The 21,439-nt window shown below is 43.0% G+C and overlaps 1 protein-coding gene across 4 annotated transcripts in view; it reads right to left on the bottom strand.

Annotated features, from left to right (window-relative positions):
* Positions 1-775: 775 nt before the first annotated feature.
* ZNF638 (zinc finger protein 638) overlaps positions 776-21,439 on the bottom strand; it is a 61,257-nt gene continuing 40,593 nt past the window's right edge. For 2 of the 4 annotated variants that reach the window (XM_054824815.1, XM_054824813.1), the window contains exons 15-25: positions 21,174-21,302; positions 20,793-20,834; positions 19,081-19,221; positions 17,953-18,078; positions 13,815-13,861; positions 8,553-9,966; positions 7,855-7,920; positions 4,449-5,442; positions 2,612-2,704; positions 1,647-1,765; positions 776-1,093 (exon numbers count right to left, since the gene is read on the bottom strand). In XM_054824815.1, the coding sequence (XP_054680790.1) occupies positions 1,034-1,093; positions 1,647-1,765; positions 2,612-2,704; positions 4,449-5,442; positions 7,855-7,920; positions 8,553-9,966; positions 13,815-13,861; positions 17,953-18,078; positions 19,081-19,221; positions 20,793-20,834; positions 21,174-21,302 (3,231 nt within the window). In that variant the 3' untranslated portion in view covers positions 776-1,033. The remainder of the gene's footprint in view (positions 1,094-1,646; positions 1,766-2,611; positions 2,705-4,448; positions 5,443-7,854; positions 7,921-8,552; positions 9,967-13,814; positions 13,862-17,952; positions 18,079-19,080; positions 19,222-20,792; positions 20,835-21,173; positions 21,303-21,439) is intronic. The other 2 variants (XM_054824816.1, XM_054824814.1) reach the window with 1 other exon arrangement.

Raw genomic sequence — 21,439 nt, 5'->3', positions numbered from 1 at the left:
CGCCGTACTGACCAGCAGTCTGAAGGCAGGAGGATTTCTGTACCAGCTACAGCACAGGCAGGACCACCGAGTTCTCCTGTTGTCCTTGGACACACAGGAACACTTCTCTGTTCCTCCTCCAGGAAGGAGTTCGGCCACTGCCAAGCATCCAAAGTTTGAAGGAGTGGCAGAGACAACGGTGGATTTTAAAAAAAAAAAACAGGCTTTTAAATAAATGTCAAGCAGCTAGGTGAAAAATAAAAGCTCAAAGCAAAGCCAGTGCTGATCCAGAGCGTGATCCACTGTTAGGAGCACGCCAGCCAGAGACCCAGGCTCAGCACCAGCACCGTGCAACAGCAGATTACGAAGTTCAACCGCGCTGCCCAGTGCTCCGCAGGGTTTGACCCGCAGACTGGGACAAACTGGGGGAACACCAACCCAAAATAAACAAGCACACTCGGTCACCGAGGAGGAAGGGCAAGGGACAGTGACCTCCCTGGCTGGCTGGAACGGGCTCTGCTCCCCTCGATGGCTCCGGCTTTATCTTCCCGAGCCCATCATGGGACTACGGAGGCCACAGGAAAACAACGGCTCAAGGAGCGTAACAATCCACTGAACCCCCTACCACGATGGTCACCGCTTCGGGCCGCACGGAGCACACGCAGCATGTGAAGTTCTGCCTGCCAAGAGCTCTGTAAAGCCGCACCAGAGAGAGAGACACCGCAGGAATGAATTCCCTCCTAGTCTCTGTTGTGATCCAGAGTTAACAAAACGCAATAAACCACACCAAACCCAATTCCCTGGTGTTAACTATACAGTAAGAACATTTATTTCATGTTGACACTTGTAAAAGAAGTCTCTTCCAAGTCAGATGATTTGATATACAAACCAAAGCCACCATACGTTTTTCTTTTAGTCTGTCTATACTGAGCTCAAACTTATACAACGCGAATGCTTTTTTCCAAAACAAAATTACAAATTAAATCATAACAAAATACACAAAATTGACTGGACCCTAAGTTTAGTTCACTGAAAGAATTCTTCTTTCCTCCAATCACCTTGAACTCCGCTCTTCCCCAGCGTTATCCTCGTCCTTCTGCTTGGCCATGAACTTCTGTAGAAATAAGGGTAGCCAGTGTTATTCCTCAGTCCGTGACAAGATCACGCTCTAAAAACAGCACAGGTTTCACAAACGTATTGGCCAAAAGTCAGCCCACTCCTTTTTACTGGTAACGTGTGATCCATACCAAAAAACACTCAAAAGTTTTGCTCTCAAACCCACATGCACGGAGTCACTACGTGGGGAGGCTCCTGAGCGGGCTGTGGCAAAATACAAGATATCAGGATTTCACATGACGACAGGCAACCGCGTCTGGTCATGAAATACTCAGCAAGCCAGGACATGAGACAAAACCATGCGTTTGGACACAGCGCTGTGCGGGTTTTAAAAATCACTTCTTAAAAGCGAAGGGAAGACGACAGCTATTCCCAGACCTTCCTTTACGTAGGCGATGAGGTCAACTAATTTAACAATACCTGTGTCCCTGCTTAAAACTAAAATCCCTTCAAGTATTAACACGAGCTCCCCACAGCACTCTGCCTAAAGCAAACGTTATGAGAACGATATTCTTTTGACCCCTGTGTGTTTGGAGAAGCTTCAGCATTACCTCCATATTTTGCTGATGAAGCGGCGTCTTGCAGTGATTTTTCACAGACGTTTCATCCACGTAGAACAGCGAGCAGATCTGACAGAAAAAGCCAGCCTTTGGAACCAGGTAATCCAGATCTGAAGAGACAGCACACATGAGCATGAACAAAACACAGCTTTTAAAAAAAAAAAAAAAATTAAAAAATCAGATTCCTTTAGCTAAATCTGCACAATTTGTTATTACTGAAAGTTAGTTAGTTACATTTTTTCAGTATTCAAAAAATCAGGCTTCTCATCCGAGCCGGTCACCTGCCCTGTTTCAATGAACAGAGGAGGACACACATTTTCTGCAAACAGGGCAACCGGCCTTCTGGATCCGAAGCTCGCTGCAACTACCGCAGCGTCTTCTGGCCTGAAAAGTGTTTTATACACAACTCATTTGCCAAGGTTAACCTCTGTCCTGCAGCGTGTTACGCAAGTGCTTTCTGTCACAGAGAACACTGCACAAGCCGTCAGGCAAGGATCCGCACTTTCCCGGCAACTTCTTTTGCAGTTTAAGCGTTATCAGTAGTTTTATAGAAAAGTGTTCTAGATGAGGATCTTGGGCGGGGGGGAATATACATATGCATACACGTGCACACACACATTTATTTTTAAACCTGTGCAAGCAATTCCCTCATTTCTATACATTGAAAGTTGGCAATAAAACTCGTAACAGGATTAGAATAGTAAGTAGATATTACACTGCACTATGCTAATTATAAATAAATTAGCCTATATTCGCAAATTTTAGGAAAAAAGAACTTGCCATTTTGCTGCTGCTATAGAGCCAACAGCAGACACTTGATAAAAACACAAATTATGGGCCATGACTTCCAAGAGAAATGTGGTAAGGAGGCAACGGAGGGATTTTCAGACGGGCAAGGAAGCTGTCTGCCAGCAAGAACAGCACGGAGCCTTCGGGCTGGGCTCGTTTGGGTTTACCTTTTGGAGTACTCTGCATCTTTGATGCCTCTGAAGAAGCCATTTTCTTCCGCTTGGACTCTGGTTCTTTATCTCCTGATCCCAGTTGATCTACTGGAGGCCATAAATACACGTTAAACAAAGGAATCGCTAATTTTAGGGTTTTTACACTGTCTGTACGGGCCTTGCTGTTTTCTACACTATTCCATTTGGTCTTTCCATAGAGCTATTTTCAGGAACTCCTGACATCAATCCCACGGGCAAGACTTCCACATACAGCCCCAGTGCTGCCGTGAAAGCCTCTGTGATTATGATCACGACCATCTCAACTTCTTTATAAAACAAGCCGCCAAGCTTTCTCAAATTAATCCAGCTCAAGGACCAACAGCAGTATTTCAGCTTCCTTACGGAACCAAAGCCCACCGAGTAGGTTATCAGATTAACCAGCTCTAAGGAAAGATCAAAATGAATATTTTAAGACTCTTCCAGAGACAGGGAGTTTGACAGTCTCTCCTCTATTACAAGATAAATGATGTGTTTGGTTTTTAGCCTATCAAAGCAGTCCAACTGGCAGGTGAAGAGTCACACATCAAAAACAGCCGTTTTCTTTCTAATTCTACGTTCGAAGAATCTAGATACCAACATGTCCTAAACAAAGTTAACGCAATAAATCCTTTCCCTTAATAACAAAACCCAGGCAGCTGTCAAAGGAAAGCAATGGCATCACCCTCGCATCCCCCAGACAGACAGTTCAGCGGACTGGGAGCATCTCAGCACGTGCAGCAGCAACATGCAGCGTTTCAGATTTGCCGTGCGGCTCTACACCAGCGGCGGTCCGACTGCCCTCGCCGAACCCTGGGCCTGAGGCGATCAATAAACTGTTTCCCCTTTCGCTGCTGGAATCAGATTTTTAAGACTTGAGTAATAGGGTTTTACTTGCTTTAACCTCTCCTTCCCGGTTTTCTTGTTCCACATCTCGAACTAGTCCTCTCCTAAGCCTACCTCTTTTGCCTGAGGTTTTTACTATCCAGCGAGCAACTAAAACCACTTATTTACTGTGTATCAAATATATTTATTATAATTTGCCACTACCAGTTAGATCAGAAATCAACTCAAGGGCTTGGACATTTTAAGAGGTCTTTTCACAGCTAACTTGCTAACAGAACACAGAAAATACTTTGCATTTTCAGTATATGCTTTTACAAATCACGGGGAAGCCATGTTCTAGAGCACTAACAGATGAAAACCCAATCCTGGTGCAGAGCATCGGGCAGAGCTTTCACTCACCCTTTGGCCAAAACTTCTTGTCTGTCGGTTATATATAGCTCTCCCTCTCGGCTCTCTGTTAGACTTCCTTAACCCTTTGCTAACTCCATGCTACAGATGTTCTTCTACATTTTTTCCTCTAGACCCTGCTGGAAGCTGTTACATCTTTGTGTGTTTATTTCATTTGACTCGCCTGTTTTAATAAAGTTTGGCCCCATAATTAAAGACTATATATAATCTGTACAGCGTTAGGTAGTTTACCAGGCCTTGCATTAAAGGCAAGGAAAGAAACTATTTTCCCCAATTTTAGCCAACATAAACACCAAATGAACACTTTAAATCAACGTGCCGCTTAATTTTCCATCAAAAGAAGATGCATTGTAAACTGCATTAATAAAATATCCTACCTGCAGGCTGCTGTTCACTCTCGGGCTCTGGGGTTTTTTTTCCCAGCATATCTTTAATTAAATTTGTCAAAGATTTGGGGTTTTTCAGTTTCCTCTATTTGCTGCAAAGATGTCTTTGTGCGTGGTACCGATTACAAGCATCTTATTTTCTATTTCCCCTCTAGAAACTACGAGAGGTTCCTTACCTTTTGACTTTGAGATTGCAATAATTTCTTCTTCTGGACTCATATCTCCTAGAATTTCCATTTCTTCTGGTCCTGCAACAGCAACGATATCCTCCTCTTCTGGTCCTGCAATGGCAGCAATTTCTTCTTCTTCTGGTCCTGCAACAGCAACAATATCTTCATCATCTTCATCCTCGTTCAGATTTTTCCCTGGGAAAGTATTTTCTTCTTCTTCTTCATCCTCCTCTCCAACTTCATCTACTGTAACAAAGTTTAGTTCCTCTTTTAGACAATGGAAATCAGCCAGAAAATCATCTTCATCTTCATTAACTTCATCCAAAGTCACCAGAGGATTATCTTCATTGTCCTCTTGTATTTCATCCACTGTCACTAATGCACTGGGATCATCGGGCACCTGGGAGGAAGCGCAATCCCCCATATCCTCAGCACCCACCCTGCCGTCCTCCTTCTGTTTCAGCACATCCACGTTCAAGTCTGTAGGCTCGTTCAGAGGCAGCTCTTCTACTTCACCGATTTCATCTACGGTTACCAAGGGTTCAGCCTTCAAATCCGGCTCCTCAAAAACAGACCTGGGGACATCTTTATGAGAAGTAAGGTCCTCCTGTTCAGATATCTCATCCAAAGTAACGAGTGACTGTGGATCCTTCACTGCTTCTGCCATGAGTTCTTCCTCTTCCATCACTTCATCCACTACGACCAGGCCCTGTGGGTCACTGAGTGCTTCTAAATTAGCGACTCCCATTAGCTGTGCATCCTCCTCCTCACCGATTTCATCCAAAGTGACAAACGAGAGTTCGCTTTCGGCAAGGCGAGCGATGGAGCTCTTCCCTTTCCTCCTCTTGGAACTAGGCTCACAGGAGGAGTTGGGTTTAGCACCATCTTTTCTCTTTCCCCTCGGTGGATTTCGCCGTGTTTTAACGGGAGACTCGATTTCCTCTACAACCTCATCCACAGTAACAAATTCATCCAGGTTAAATGGAAACAGCTCTTCTTCCTAGAAAGTGTCAAAATGTGAATACAACAAAGTTTAACACTCACCCTGTGACAACACCTCCTCCATCCACAGGGTGCTTAATGAAAAATGTCTGACTTAAGAGCACAAAAAATTTTCAGGTCTTCAATCTCATGTGGAAGAGTTTCCATTATCAGCATTTGCGTTAAGTAAACGGATTTAATTCAGAAATCCGAAGCATTTTTCAAAAACACAGCTGGATGAATAGACAAAATTTATTCTATTAAAAAGGACCGGGCCGATACCCTCAACACTCATGTATATTTTTGCACTCCGTTGCAGGAAGACTAGTGAAAACCTAAACCTGAATACCTCCAGATCATCCTTCAAAAACACTGTTCTTTCCCGTCAGATCTCGTTCTCTTCCCTAAGCACGCGATCTTGGCTGCTGCTACAAAACAGGAGACCACGTTAGATGTTTCGATCCAGCAAAGTCATTCTGTGCCCTGATGACTCACTGCTCTCTCTTGCCTCTTCAGTTTCAATCCCCTAAGGAACAGCTCGGCCTCGGGGAGGTTCTCCGACAGCCCTAGGCCCCAGCCCAGGAAAGGACTCCCAGGACTGAACCCCCTCATGTTCCTCCATGGCCGACGCACAAGACGACAACTTTCTCCCCTCTGTTAAGCCCCACAGAGGCTCTGGCAGACTCGCTGCTCCTCCTGTGCCAGACGTCTCTCGTCAGGGGCCAGGGACAAGCTCCAGCTCTCTGGCGCATGCCGTGCTGTATTGTTATGTTTAAGATGCCAGAGCCTGACCCTAATTCTCCCCAGTCAGTGGTATGCTCTTACTGGAGCAGGTCTTGCATCTGAAACGCCTCCTGCCCTGCAGCGTGACCATGCCACTTCCATCAGGGCTCCCACAATTTATTCTAGGACCACTGGAAAGAATTAGCAGCAATTTAATGCCCTAGATAGCTGAGAGCATCTGGAGGAGGATGTATGGATAGACTGAATTAACCCAAACTACTCTTAGGTTATTTGAACAAACAGCTGTTGTGGTTTTGGAATAGAGTATTATACTTTGCTCACTGTAGAACAGCTATGCTTTTATAATCAGGATGGTAGGGTAAGGTGGGTAAGATGGGTACCTGAAGTCAATTAATACATTCATTTCAGGCAGTAAAACACATCCAAATACCCACTCCACCCCAAATCATGCATTCAATGTCTTCCATGGGGTTTTTTTTCCAACATATTCCATCCTACCATCAACCACTGGTTGGCATCTAACACAAGAGTGAACAAACTCTTGTCAAAGCAGAACTTTAAGGCCAAGGCAAGATGAACTTTCCTCTGTTAGAGAGCAAGACTGCAGCTAGGAAATACTAAAAACAGTCCTCCAGCAGAAAAAGGAATCTGAAATTCAAAGGTTACATGCCTTTTCTTCCCTTTCTTGTTTAAAAAGCTAACAAATACTAGGAATAACGTGTGCCTCCACCCACGTTCTGATGCAGAAACCTGAGGAATATTTAACGCAAGGTGGGCATAGTAAAGAAAAAGAAAGAAACTACCTAGTTACATTCCAGCTGAAATCAAACATTACTGTAGTACGTAGCGGTATGAAGTAACTGACGTTACAAAACCTTTTTTCAAAGGGTGCAGAATTTCTTCTTGGGGATTAACAAACACATCTGGAACATCAGACATGAAAGCATTCTCTCTTACCATCGCTACCACCAACCTCACAAACACACTGTGCCGGTGACGCGAGAACTTTACGTGGATAACGATTAATAAACGGATTCAGGTCTCCGACTTTATCTCAGAAATCCCTTTTCTACAGAGACCCACTGCTTACCTGGTAGACCTTTGATTTGATCCTGTAATGCTACTTTTACAAACTCATCAACGTGCAGTTTTATTATCTTCTTTCTGCTTTTCCCTCCCAAAGCTCAGGCTATTTAAGAGAGAGAGGCTTTAGGCTCCCAAGCTCTTCTTCCAACCAGCGCTGCACCAAAAATGTACAGCAATCCCTGCTTTGCAAACAACCCACTGGAAATACCTTTGCACAGAAGAGGCACCATGGATGGAGATGTTCCGACTACCTCCTGCTGTACAAAATCATTTCTAAAGAGCTAGAAGACCTCGGCCTTCCTTCCTCTTCTCACAAGCGGGATGATGAATTGAGATCTTACGCAGGCAATGGGGGATTCAATGAATTAATTGTCTCTCTCAAACAAATGATATCCAAGGCCAAAAAATGCCTCCTCTTAACACTCCCTTCCTGAATTAAGTTTCTCTTCCAAATTACTTGGCTTTACAGCTTTATGCCCGTAGTCTGTAATAACTAGTAATACAAAAAATTCCTTAGGGAGAGACACTGAAGATTCTTAGTACATGCACACAGGCTTTCAAGACAATCTGATGTTAAGTTCATTTACGGTTACATCCTTACCTCCTTTTGTTTCGCACTGCTGCTAGTGCCACTTTTTGAAGTTTTAGTATTGCCACCAACAGAAGCCTGCAAAATTACACAAAAGTTCACATGAAATCAGTTAAGCCGACTAACCTGTCCACGAGAGAAAAAATAATTTAAAAAAATCCAGCTATCTTTTTCCCTTTACAAATTTTTTTTAAGTTGTCCAGATTGCTGCTTCTGATCACATGCTTGGCAAATACAGAACTAAGCCAACTGTCAGCGGTAGAGTCCAGGCATACAGTCTCTAGCAACAAGTCACAGGTAATACCTTGCTTAGGAGCCTCTTTTCAGTAACCAGTGTCTGTGCATGACTCGACAAAGCAAATATCAGCTCACAAACGGACAGAAAGCTTATTAATTCCCATTCAGAACTAATCCAAGAACATAAAGTTATGACACTCAATAAAGACTCGCTTCAAAAATACCTTCCTGAAATTTTTTTCCAAGTAGCATTTTCAAACCAGTTACATACTTGCGTTGCACACACTGCATCTAAAAGCAACTGGTTGCCTGCCATCTCTCTATTCCACCTTGTCTGTTGGCCCAAATCAGCTGAGTGATTTATTGAAAAGGGAAGGGGAACATAATCTCATTGTCCCATACTCAACCTCTGAGAGAAGCATGGAGTTAGTTACTGATCAGGCACACTGAACCGGCCTTCCTGCCCTCCTCACCTTATTGCTGCTGTTGTCTGTCTTCATGCTGGATGATCTACTCTCTCCCTCTTGAGACTGTTTTGAACTAGCCCTAGATTCCGCTCGCGAGTCCTTCTCTTGCTGAGATGAATTCCTCCCATTGCCTCCCTTTCCATCAACAGCAGAACTTCTGCTCACTTTACACTTGCCGCCGCCATCTCCCAGGTTTGATCGGCTGCTCCCAGGTCGCGGATGACCCACTTCTTTCGACGTGATTTTCTTCTCCACCGCTGCTTGGCCTCTGGTCTCAGGTTTCGAGGGAGCTTTCTGCTCCCCTCCTTTGCACAGGGGAGGCTCATTTCTCCGTACTGGAACCCTTGACTTTGACATATCCAGAAGAGACATCACTGCCTTTAAATTCGTTTTACCAACAGAGGAAGATTCCTCAACAGATAAGGAGTTTAACGTAACTGCTTTGCAGGTTTCATCAGTTTTTGCTGGTCCTGTTCCTTTATTTTGATGTGCTTTGATTAAACTTCCCTCATTGACAGCATTTGCAGCATTTTCCACAGCAGCCCCAACCTTGGCCACAATTTTTTCAAGTTTCTTCTCTGTCTCTGCCCCAGTCTTGACCAGAAGTTTTTCAGGGTTTTCCTCCACAGCTCTTCCAACTTGGAGCACAGACTCTTCTGGTTTCAGCTCTGCATCTGCTCCAGCTACATCCAGTTTCTTCTCCATGGCCACCTCGGTTTTAAGTACAGGTTTCTTCTCTGTTATCTGAGTTACAGGCATTTCAGGTTCAGTTTTCACAGCATCAGAAAAGGGATTTTTTTCAGGAGCATACAACCTGTCGTTTGTTTGCGTGACAACGGATGACTCCATCTCCACCAAAGGTGCATCAGAATGAGGGGGCACCACTTCGGGGATGGCCCCTGCCAATTCCCCCACTGCTGTCTTCACGGCACAATCTGGTGGCACACCTTCAGCCGTGCCTGCCTCGGACGACTCTTCTGGCAGTTTAGCTGCAGAAGCAGACAACTCTTCATCTTTCTCTTTCATTTCCTTCTCTGATGCAGACACAACAGCAGGTTCAAACGGCTCTGGTTCTGTATTATCTGTGACCACCTCTCCTTTCTCCACACCAGAAGAAGGCAGCAGCATCTGTTCTGACTTTGCTTCAGACGATTCAGATTCAGCGGATTTGATAGATGCCACAGCGGTTTCAACTCCAGCGTCCACTTTCTCCGCAGACGTTTCTGCCAGTCTCGGAGCAGACTCCCTGACTGCTCTTTCAAGATGGGGCTCAGAGGGCTCTATCTGCACTGCTGACATCTTGTCTTTGACATTAGAGATGGAAACGGGTCCTTTCTTTGCCACACTAGGCTCTACTGGAGGATTAGCAGCTGCTGTTTGCACCACTCCTGATCCCTCTGGATATTTTTTCAAGCCAGAGCTAAATGCATTTAAAAAAAACAGAAGAAATCAAACTATGTTGAGAATTCTACAGTTACCAGTAACCTCTTGACGCCAATGGTGGGGGACTTCCTGATGCATTAGTGCTTAGCATTTGGAAATCTAGCCTACTGGTGTTAAAATGGTTAAAAATATTGAGGCGAATAGCTGATTAGTTTTATGCTTCTTGTTTAATCCACCTCAGTACCGCAAGCCTCTTACACCTCCAGTTACATTACTTGTCGTCAGACCTCTCAAGGCAGTGCTCACTACAGATGTGCCCCGTGACCTCAGCGCCGGCATGTACTCCTAAAATTTAGATCCCTTGATGCCAGGCAGACTGTGAAAGTGAAAATAAAGCTTCAGTCTCCCTGTGTAAAGGAATTACTATACATTTATGTTTGAAGACAGCAGACTCTGCATTCACCAACCTAGAGAACTCCTCCAGTAGCTACAAGTCTGAAGTTTGCTCATTTTTTATTGTTTTGGTTCAGGGTTGGGGGGAGGAAGGGGTTGCTTTGGTTTTAAACCTCATTGAGCTGAGCTCGCACAATAGTGGGGAACACAATACATGCCCAGAGGCTCCTTCTGGCCAAGCTCTGTTTTCACTGCGTAACCCTGGCAGCTCCCAGGATAATAAAGCCCAAGATGACAATGCAGAGGACAGCACTTTGCAGAGAACTTGAGTTACAGTAAGGGCATTATTCTGAAAGAAAGAAACCTCCGTAGATGATCTTGACAGACACTGACACTAGAAATGTCTGTGCCCGTTCTCCCACAAAGCTCGAGAAAACGAGCATCCCAACACCTCACGCGTCTCTAGATGGAAAGGTGCCAAAACACAGCACATTTCTACAAACCCTCATGAAAACAGAAGAGAGCAGAGGAGTCTGCCATTTCGGTAATACTCCTAGCATGATGCAAACAAGAACATGGGAGACTAGATCAAACGGGAGGGAAACGCCAAGTCTTGACATGGGCAGATGCGAGGGTTAATTAGATGAAGACACAACGCATGGAGTCAGCAGAAAGATGACACCAGGCAAACTCAGGTAACATCTGTGCTACACAAGCACAACAAAAACCCCTATCTCGATGGTTTGCTCTGGACTCGAGGGCACTGTCCTCTGCTGCTACAAAATGCAAGAGGAGAAAGAAGGGATATGAATTTAGCTTCAAAAACTCTTTCACAAGACCAATTTAAAATGGGCATAGATGTACTGCATCATGACTAGGCATCAGATGGACGCCTGCAGCACGTTTCTCCCCTGGCAAAGCGGCAGGCCCCGCAAAATCCTGGGAATCTCCTTCAGAGCCTGAGTGGCACCACTCACAGTCACTGAGGTCTTCTGAAAGAAAAGCAGGTCAGTCAAACATCACGCTCATCTCTAACAGGCTTCTTAGACCTGTGATCAGTTTAAACCTCTGACTTGCCAATGCTTTGAGTAAGCATGCCTCCTGAGTGGGTAAATAGTCAAAGCTGATCTGCTCTTTATGCCACAGGACCGGTTTACTCAGTCACGACACAGAAGATATTTTGATATCGATTAAACGCTGTTTGTCTTCCAAAAGCAAAATTTATTTCAGTTCATTGTCTTTTCTATTTGAGCATCCTACAGACCACTGAGATTTAGATCTCAAGTGTCTGTGTAGCAAAGCATTACCTGGATAACTCCGAGCGCAAAGCCCAGAACGCAGCCCTGAAAGCCCAGGTTTGTCACTGGTGCATAGAAAGCTTCATTAAACACAAGCTCTAATGTACACTGTACCCACAGCCGCTCTTGTTACATTTTTTTTTGCGGGGAATGGAAAACCATCAGTGAATACTGGAACCACACACTAACTATGAAGCTTGCCACAAGTAGCATGCAGGTATTATACTCTACACAACACAGATGAGATACTAGTCTCCGAATCCTCAGGACTTTATGCCTCCTTTCACACCAACACCCACTCTGTGCCTTCCACAAAGCCCTGGTAGTCTCCAAAATACTGTGACAGAGCCAAACCAGACTGTGAAGCAGAGGAAGGGGAGCTCTGCAGAAGGGCAGCAATGCACAGAGATAAAGAGGAGTGAGCCTGATGAAGCATCAAGTGCTCAAAGAAACACTTAAAAGACCTGCAAGACAGATTTTCCTGCACAGAAGTTAGTGTAGAGGGTAAAATCAACAACAGAGACACAACCTGCTTCCTGCGCATCAGCGCAGGATGAAGAGGAGCAGTGGGATGGCCCTTGAGCCTTAACCTGGCCAAGAAAAGTTTCAGCTATTTTAGCCGAGGAAAACAAACCCCAACAAAATGCACCAGCACCCTTGAGAAGAGCAGAGGCTTTCACGTAAACACATCAGTCACCTCAGCCGCAAGGTGAGATGAACTACGCACTCGGGTTGGACAACAACCAAGCTTCCAGAAGCATCCCAAAGGCTTTTCAAGATCACCATGACTATCAGCCCAGGCAACCGAGAGGGCAGCCCCTTCTGCTCCCCAAATTTTGCTACCCCTTCCCTCCCCAGAAACACGTGACAAGGTCTCCCCATCTACGGTACTATTGAAGATACGTCCTGCTGCTTATCAAATGTAACTTAAAAGAGTAACTGGTCAGGTCACAGAGGCTTACAAGGAGAAGACAGCTGCCTCAGACAAGCAGAACGCGTGTGCTGTTAGTTGTAGGGGAAAATGTCCGGTTCCCATCCGTACAGCAGGACACTGGGCAGGACCTGGGGCTCACGTCAGTCACTTGTTCGGATTAATCACCACTGCTAGAGCCAACCAGTCTGGACTCAAAAAGGTTACCTGTGTGTCTGCCTATCTGAGTCCGAGAGAGTGGAGAAACTAAATACTTCCAAAATGGACCACGGCCCGAGGAGAAGTTTCATGACATCAGGAATGCCTAACTTCACTTTTGAAAGAAATGGGTTTTGGAAATATGGAAACAGTCCGTGAGAGTATAATGGCATTACTTGAAATTGAAGTTTAGGACCATTATTACACAAGTTTTTTTGGATTTTAATGATAAAACTTACTGAGAAATATGGATTTGAGTCACAGAAGGTGTTTAAGTCATATTTGTTAACAAGAACTCTTATCATGATCTATCCATTTTTTAAAAAAAACATAATCAAGACTCTAAAACCAACAAATAGTTACTCCACAATTAGTAATTCTACTACAAGCCACATCCATAAAACAATTTTAAATTGAACATACGGAAACCACCATTTCCCATTTCTAGGTTCTGATGTTAATATAGCATCTAAACAGTTTTGTAACTCAATTCAGGGACCTGTATCACAGCATAAAGTTAATGTTAATAAGTTAAACAAGGAAGTTTCAGTTTATTTTTAGCATTTGGAAACAGAAACAATAGAGCCAGGTGCTCTGACAGAGGAAAGCACTGTAGGACGAAATAAAGCAATCATTTCATGGTTAAATACAACAAAAAACTGTCTTACCAACATGTATTTCCAAACATACTTTCCAGGACCTGTGGTAAAATCCTGCCCGTAGTTAGTAAAACAATAACACCTCAACGAGCTACACAGAAAACAGGATTTTACCCCATTTGTCCATGTTCTTTGAAAGCCCCCGATTTCAAAGAAATCACAAACATTACAGCTCTACAGCAGCAGACTACACGTCCCGCACACACAGAACACACAGAAGGTTGAAAGAAGTAACAGCGGGTAACAGCTGATGGGTCTCACAGCAGGGAACAGTTGGTGGATCTCACAGCGAGCCTTTCCATCAAGCTTAGGTACAGAGATGGCTCAGCAACCTGCTTCGTCTTGGAGATGCATTCCATAAACAATATAGAGATATAAAAAACCCTTATGTACTTGAAAGGCATACCTTCCTTTGCTTGGTTCCTCTTTCTTCGTTTTTTTCACAGCTTCAGCCTGAAAGGCAAAAACCAGGGTTCAATATCTATGACTTTCAGAAGCATCAGCACTGAGTTTGCATAACCCAGCTAACTGATAACACCGCTAACCCAAATTTAGGCATGTATCACCTGAAAGATCAAATGACAGTAAACCACTCTCAAACTGCTCCCCACAGAAGCCGCATTTTGTAAGATGACAAATAAAAGTGCATGGCAGTGAAAGAGATTTTACTAAAAGTTTGCTAGACAGACCATGCACCACACCACTGTTTTGTTCATCTTGTCTTCAAAGCTGACGTGGGTTTTGAGCAGAATGAGCGTTTTCTTTCCTGTACTGGCGAGGATGCTAACGGCGGCAGAGCTCAGGGTGAACGCAGTTAGCGTGGCAATAAGGATTACACAGAAAACAGCAGCACACCTTTTCTAAAGACAAACTGCATTCCAAGCAAGTATCTGCAGAAAACCCAAGGCCAGTTTCTATTCCTTAAAACCTGCATTCATTTCTTGTAGGATGACAACGTGTTTTCTGTTATGTAGAATAAACTTATGGTATAAAAGTTATATGAAATAATGTCATCTGAAAAAAGACAACCACAAACCACCCAAGCTCTGCAGCTATCACAGTTAGTAGTGTAGGTCCAAGCACTCTAAAAAAAAAAAAACCTTTAAAAAAAACTCAGTGTTGAAAGCTCAATCTCTTTTCTGAAAGTAATCTACAAACCAAATTTGAAGACTATCGCTATTAGAAAGAACATCAGATAAATTCAATGCACATAGAATTCACTTTAATCTTTTTTTATGCGCATAAATCCACATATCCAAAGCCTTCACTTTTCCCTTTCTAAAAAAACTTATTCCACAGATAAGCACCAAAAGTAATTTGAACATGTTATAATGACTTTAAAATTATTTTGTTTTTCCTTCAGACTACCTTCTGATTGAAAGACTTCTACAAAATACAGCTTATGGCAAACGGAGCTACAAGCTTAATGTTCCTATGGTGCCTAGGCATGTAATTCAGATTCTGGCAGCATCACCGAGAAGACGGACAAGAGGTAACAGGCTCAAAACGCAGTACAGAACAACAGATGGAAAAAAACGCAGTTTTCCCTCTTATCAGCACAACCAAGCATTTGTCTCTCCACCTCAGATATAGCTAAAAATAAAGCTTAGGAGTTTATCTCCAAAGTACAGATTTACTTTAATATTTGTGCAAAAGCTGCGACAGTGGCACTGACAAAGACTGGAAGGACACCAGTTGCAGCCACGCTCTATGATTCTGCATTCCAGTTGCACATCCTCCTTCACCGCTCCAGGAGTTTCCCCCAGGTTTTCGTTACTTCAGCAGTATTAAATTCAGACATGATCAGCAAAATTACAGAAACAAAACTATAACGTGATTAAGCGAGCACTTACATTACTGCTGTTACTATGCCACTGGCATCAGTTACTGCTATCTGGCTGGTCACCCTCTCTAACTCAGACAAGCATTCTGTATCACCCCAAGTGTGCAGCTGGAAAGAAATATTATTTTGAAAACAGAGTGTGAATGCCATTCTTTGTTGGCATTGAACTCTGCTCTGATGAAACATTTATAGTGACAAAGGCACGTTATTCGGTTGCTACACAAGATATAAGGAACAGCTATAAAAAGCAGATTTGAGTCACACACTGTTCCCACAATGCATCCTTGACAGACATTCTTTAGCATGAGCACTTTAATGAATGATATTTTGCTTACTTTTCATTGCTAAGGGAGCTTATTACTTAGATTTTCTAGACTTGAGAAAAAGCTTGTAAGTCTGAAGATTTGGTTATTTTCTTCAGCTACAAAGTTAGTCTAACAAAAGATATTACTCTTAAATGCATCTGACATCAAACACAATTATAATTTATGTTCTTTAAAATGATCTGAAGGTCACTATATAAACTGAAGTACAAAATAAAGTGGCTCGGAAGAAGAGCATGTTTTGTCCCATACAAAGAGTCAGCAATGGGGAAAATCATCCCTGCAGTGGGGAAGAGGAGAGAGAGAAAAACTCTTGGAACGTCTAATCCAGGCTCTCGCATCCAGCGGAAAAGAGCACCCTGTGCCTCTGCACTCACCCGATTCCAGCTATCAGGAGGAAAGTGAAACCAGTACTCTGAATCATCGAACAGGTAATTAAAAAGCATTTTCAGTGTTGCTATCTCGAGTCTAGGCTGACAGAAACTTTACCAGGCTCCTCATGAACAGACTGTGTCCCCGCAGGCACGGACGGAGGCCCGGGACAGGGTGGGAAGAGCTGGGAAGGCAGGCTGACCGCTGCATCTCCACAGCCGTTTCCAAGAGTCACGCTGGCAGAAAGGCAGAAAACTAACCGACTGTGCGCAGACTGGGCTCTGCATGCACACAGTGATTTCCTTGGAAAGGGGCACTGTTAGTCCAGGCAAAAGACACCCATGTGCCCAAATCAAATCTGTGATGGTTTAGGATGTGTGACAATACCGTCAGAGGTGCATTGCAACAGCTGTCTCAGGAGAGCCTCACCAGAAATGCATGACTGACACAGTACAGCTTTAGAAACGTGAATCCTAAGCACCGCATGGCAACCCTACAGACTCCCTAAATCAGGATGCTTTTCAATAAAGCAGAAGAAATTGCCAATACGACAGAGAGCAGACTATGATACGAGCCAATGGTCTATGATACAACCTATTCTTTAAAAAAAACACTGAAATTCATTGTGATGCTCGGTGCAAATAACACTGCCAGCTGTGTCAGCTCAGTAAGTAGAAGGACACATCTGGGTGACTTTTTTTTTTCCTCCCTGTTGAAGTAACGGACTGATGCCTTTGTTATCTTCAGGCACCTGAAGTTAAACTTTCCCCTGGGATGAATAAAAGTGAAGGGGGGAAAAAACCTAAGATGCCCTGCCCCTCCAGGCACATCATCTTGTTTCAGTGGCAGCCCAAAGCCATGGCACTGAAAAGGAACAGCAACACACAGGGAGTGAGAGCTCCAAGAATGGAATTCACATGGATAAACACTGAAAATAAATCCACAAAAAAACCCAACAAAACAAGAAACCTCTATACACATTTTGGTCTCAATCTCGACAGTATACAGTTCATGTTGAACTAGCTAGTTAGTCCCTGTTCTCTCAGTTAGATATAAGCTTTGAAGAGCAAACCCAGCTGGAATTCAGAGGAATAAAAGCCAACCTATACCCGCCCTAACATAAACACAGTTGGGAAGATGTGGCAAGAGAGGGAGAGTTGGTCACTGGACAAGCGAGTCGAATTATGTTGTTGGGTCAGGACACAAGAAAGGAGCTGAAAAATGAGAAGACGGGGGCACGCAGAACTGGTGAAACAGAAAAACCTCATGTTCGAGCGCAGAGTAAACTGCACTTTACCTCCACGCTGTGAGAGGGACTGCATCTGGATTTACGTTCTCTGCTTTGGAAGCCAGAACACTACTAGCACGTTGCTAATGTTCGCATTTCTTGCTTAAAGCTCTTTATCTATCCAGTGTGATGTGCACTAAGCTCCTTCCTCTCTGGTGTTCAGCGGCTGCAGCTTGCTGTTCCGTCAGCAAATCACCAGAAGTAAACTGGGAGCTGCTCGACACTGCAAGTGATTTCATTTCCAAGGGAGAAGCTGAAAGCAGCCGCGGACACGTGCGCCAAAGCTGACATAGCAACTGAGTCTGGAATCAAGGGGACTAAAGCAGATGAACTGCTGAAGATGAGTCAAACTACATCAGAAAAAACCTCTACTCATTTCAATTATCAATCCTTTTCTAACTAGTGCTACGCAGTTGCTTTCCTCCTTTCTTCCTTGTTCCCTTCATCCTTCATTAAGAAATACTTTCATCGCCAGATGCCGTCCATGTTTGTAAAATATAGAAAGAGACAAAAGACAAAGAGCACCATGCACTTTCACACCCATGCCACATCCCAGAATACGGACGAGTTGATCCCATTCCTGCTGCTGCAGTTTTCACTCTCACCCACAATGACAGCAAACAGTGAAGGAAATACTGACGTCATCACCATTAGCTGCTCTTCAGGGAAAGGTGGTTCTATTCTACAAAAATAACGTATCAAAAAGAAGAAATCTTACCTCAGCAGACTCTCCATTGGGCGACAACGTACAGGTCAAGGTATGCTCACCCATATTATAGGGATACTGCTGCAGGAAGCTGTACATTGACCTGGCCGACTTGGGACTATCCAGCTGCAGAATCGCCTACAAGAAAATAAAGCACAAGCTGCAAATAACTGCTACTTCATCTTATTTCTGTGCTGCAGAACGAGTTCAGCAAATTCAGTTGGTATAGCTTGGGATATCCAGTAATCCTGAAGGGTTTCAACATCTTCACTTGGAATTAGCTATAAGCAGCATTTGTTTATTAAATCCTATGCTCTTGCATATGGAGAACAGAGGACTCTTCTTTCTGAGAGCCTAAGAAAGAAATCTCTCTTGTTTGGAATTATCTTTAGAACTAAGTTAGGAACTACATCACAAAACAGTGGGGCCTGGAGCTTCTCTATCCACATACATCCGACCTTCTGGCTATAGAAAAGTATTATCTTCTCCTTCAAAGCATTTTCACCTGATATACGGTTTATTAGCAGTTGGACACTTAAAATAGCTCAGAATAATGGGAGCACAATTGCATTTTAATTGTTAAAATATGCATATACACGCAGTGACTTAGATCTAGTTCGTAACAGAAAAATCCAATGGTAAATGTAAAATGAGTAACATTAAAATATCAACATTTTAAAAAGTGAAAATCAAGTCACTACATTTTGAAGTGTCCCAAAACAAAAAAATAAATTTCAGCAACTCTGACATTTTCACTTCTCCTATCAAAATGTATGTTTTTCCCCAAGTTTCCTACAAAATGGGAACTAATTTTCCCCCCACTTATACCTCTAATGTCAAAGGGTAGTCATTTTTCCAGCCATTTGGGAAGCTTTACTTTCAGAGCTTACTAAACTCTTCTTGTGTTGTTCAGGCTAGCTAAGAGCCCAAAGTTTGGTTGGTTGGTTTTTCCCCTTTCCCACTGCCCCCAATAAATAAGACAAACTATTTTCTTGTTCAGGATTAGTGAGAAAGAGTCAGAAACTTTGGTCTCTCGTTATCAAAACATTCTTGGTACTGGGAGATGAAAAAAACCTACCTTTTTATAAATATTTTTTTCATAACATGGTACTTTGCACCACAGAAATAAAAAATACTTACCTTGTTTTTATTTTTCAGTACAACATAATGATAGACTTTTCCAAATCGAAGTCCCACACAAACTACTTCAAGTTCTCTGTATCCATCGTCTGGCAAGTTTCCAAGATGCACAAACTGATTATGTATAGTTTCAGTATCCACCTAAAGAAAAGCGATGACAAAACACGCTTTAACTTACTAACGCACTGTATTAGCAATTACTGAACCCAGTTCAAAAAGCCTCACAGAAAGCTTCTGTATCACTCAGATCTCATTGACACAAAGAGCATTCACACGCATCCAATGTTCACGTTTTTATACTCACACCAGATTTCTCACTTTTCTGTGCAGTATATCACAAGAAGCAGCTATATACTTCCCAGTAAAGAAAACCAAACTCCAAAGGATCAAAGTTGAGCATCTTATTTTAAATTATTTAATTTTTTTAACTACCTAGTAGAAGTTTCTTTAAGGAACACTGCAAAATATAGCTGAAGTTTAATTTTATTTAAATTTGGTATTTTGAAAAGCAGACACTATCTAATCAGATTATAAATCGGTCAAGGCACAGAAACCTATCCAAAAGACTCTGATTTTGGTTTTTAAGTTGGAGTTTGGTTTACTTGATCAGTTTGTAATACCATAGAGATCCTTGGTCAAATATCATTCCTTGCATTACTCGGTTTTCAGACAGAGTTGTCACCACCCCCATGGGGACAGGCGCTCCTGAGAAGGAAGGATGCTGGTGCAGAAGGTGGGAGTGGGCTGACAGCCAACGGAACCCACCGTCAGCACCGCCACAGACTGAATCCCAGCACCAAATCTTCTGCAGAGGATCAAAGGACACAAAGTCCAAAGGTACTAGGAGACTTCTGAAATCTTCAACAAGTCTTATCTTTAACCACTTGAAAGCTGTGTGTCTTTTAGAAACACAACACTCCCAAGAAGGAAGAGATTCCTCCCCTCCAGGTCTGGTATGTTTTTCTTCCGTTATTCGTCACTTTAGCAGGAGCAGAAAAGAAATAATTTCTCCACAAGCAGATCAGAGGCGTAAGTAGAATACAGCAGGAGGGGGATGGCAGTAAGTACTCGGCTGTTTCTGTTAGTGCCAAACAGCCATCATAAAGAAAGCAGATAGCCCCCCAGACACATTTCAAGTGAAAATTCAAACCTTTTGGGGTTTGGTTTTTCACAGGAGACACAATTTCATTAACCTCTGCCTACCTACACTGTATAAAAATGCCTTGCACATCAACTGCTGGCTTGTGCTGTGTGCGGTGAAGGAAGAGGAGGGACAATTAGGGAGACGCATTACTCCAAACAAAGCACAGAGGTAGTTTGGGTAGTTAAACCAAAGTATCTGTCTATAAAACACACCAGGAAAACAGGTGGCATTACGTACAGGCAAACACTGTGTACCCTCCAAGCTACAGTGGTCAGCAGCTCGCTGTCAGAACGTCAGAAAAATGTAACAGAAGGGGAGGGTGTCAAAGGGCTCCTACGAAACGTTTAATTCCTTGCACTTCACGCATCATGGAGCTACACTAAGTGAACATTTACTCATTCAATTCTCTGCTCATTCGCCCATGAAAACATATATAAACATTTAAATCAAGAGAGAGTTAGGTAACAATTCAATTAGCTAATATTTCAGTGTGAAGGATACTAATTCAAATTTAAAGTAACGTATTTTGATAGCATGTGGGGGGCAAGTTAGACTGCTAGCAACTTACCTTGGGGTCAGAATCTTTAATTACAGCAGTAAATATTGCTTCCTTTAAAAAAAAAAAACAAAAAAACCAACACTGTAAGATTGGAACTGTGAAATACAGCTTTGCCAGCAGCAGCTATCTGGCAGTCACCGACTCCCAACAACATTTAAGCTTCTGCTTTATTAATAAAAATCAACAGCAGCAGCACTTCTGACATTGGTGTTATTCCTGTATCAGAAGACCAGGACCCAAAGAGACACTGAACAGAATCAGTCTTCAATGGGACAAACCATCGGAACGCATAAAACAGGCAGTGTACTAAAGTCAGCTTAAATACAAAACCCTGCTCTGTACTGAAATGTCATCATCTCTCCCAGAATTTCAATATATTTTATTACTTACATCATCTTTTATGGTCTTATACTGAGGCACCATGTTGATGCAGAGCTGATTTCCATCCAGTGACATTGGAAAGCAGGTGTAAAATTTAACCATGGAATCTGCAGATTTTCTATTTATTTCAAGATATGCCTTTTAAAATAAACAAAAAAATTTTAGAAAATTCTAATTTATCAACAGCATCTCGCATCAACGCTTGCCGCACTACCTTACCACATTTGCATGTGTTAAAAACACATTCCCTGCTTCTCTAGGTGGAAACACTACTA

This window comes from Grus americana, chromosome 4 (assembly GCF_028858705.1).
Source record: "Grus americana isolate bGruAme1 chromosome 4, bGruAme1.mat, whole genome shotgun sequence".
Lineage (NCBI taxonomy): Eukaryota > Metazoa > Chordata > Aves > Gruiformes > Gruidae > Grus > Grus americana.
This window is presented reverse-complemented; position numbering and strand designations above follow the sequence as displayed.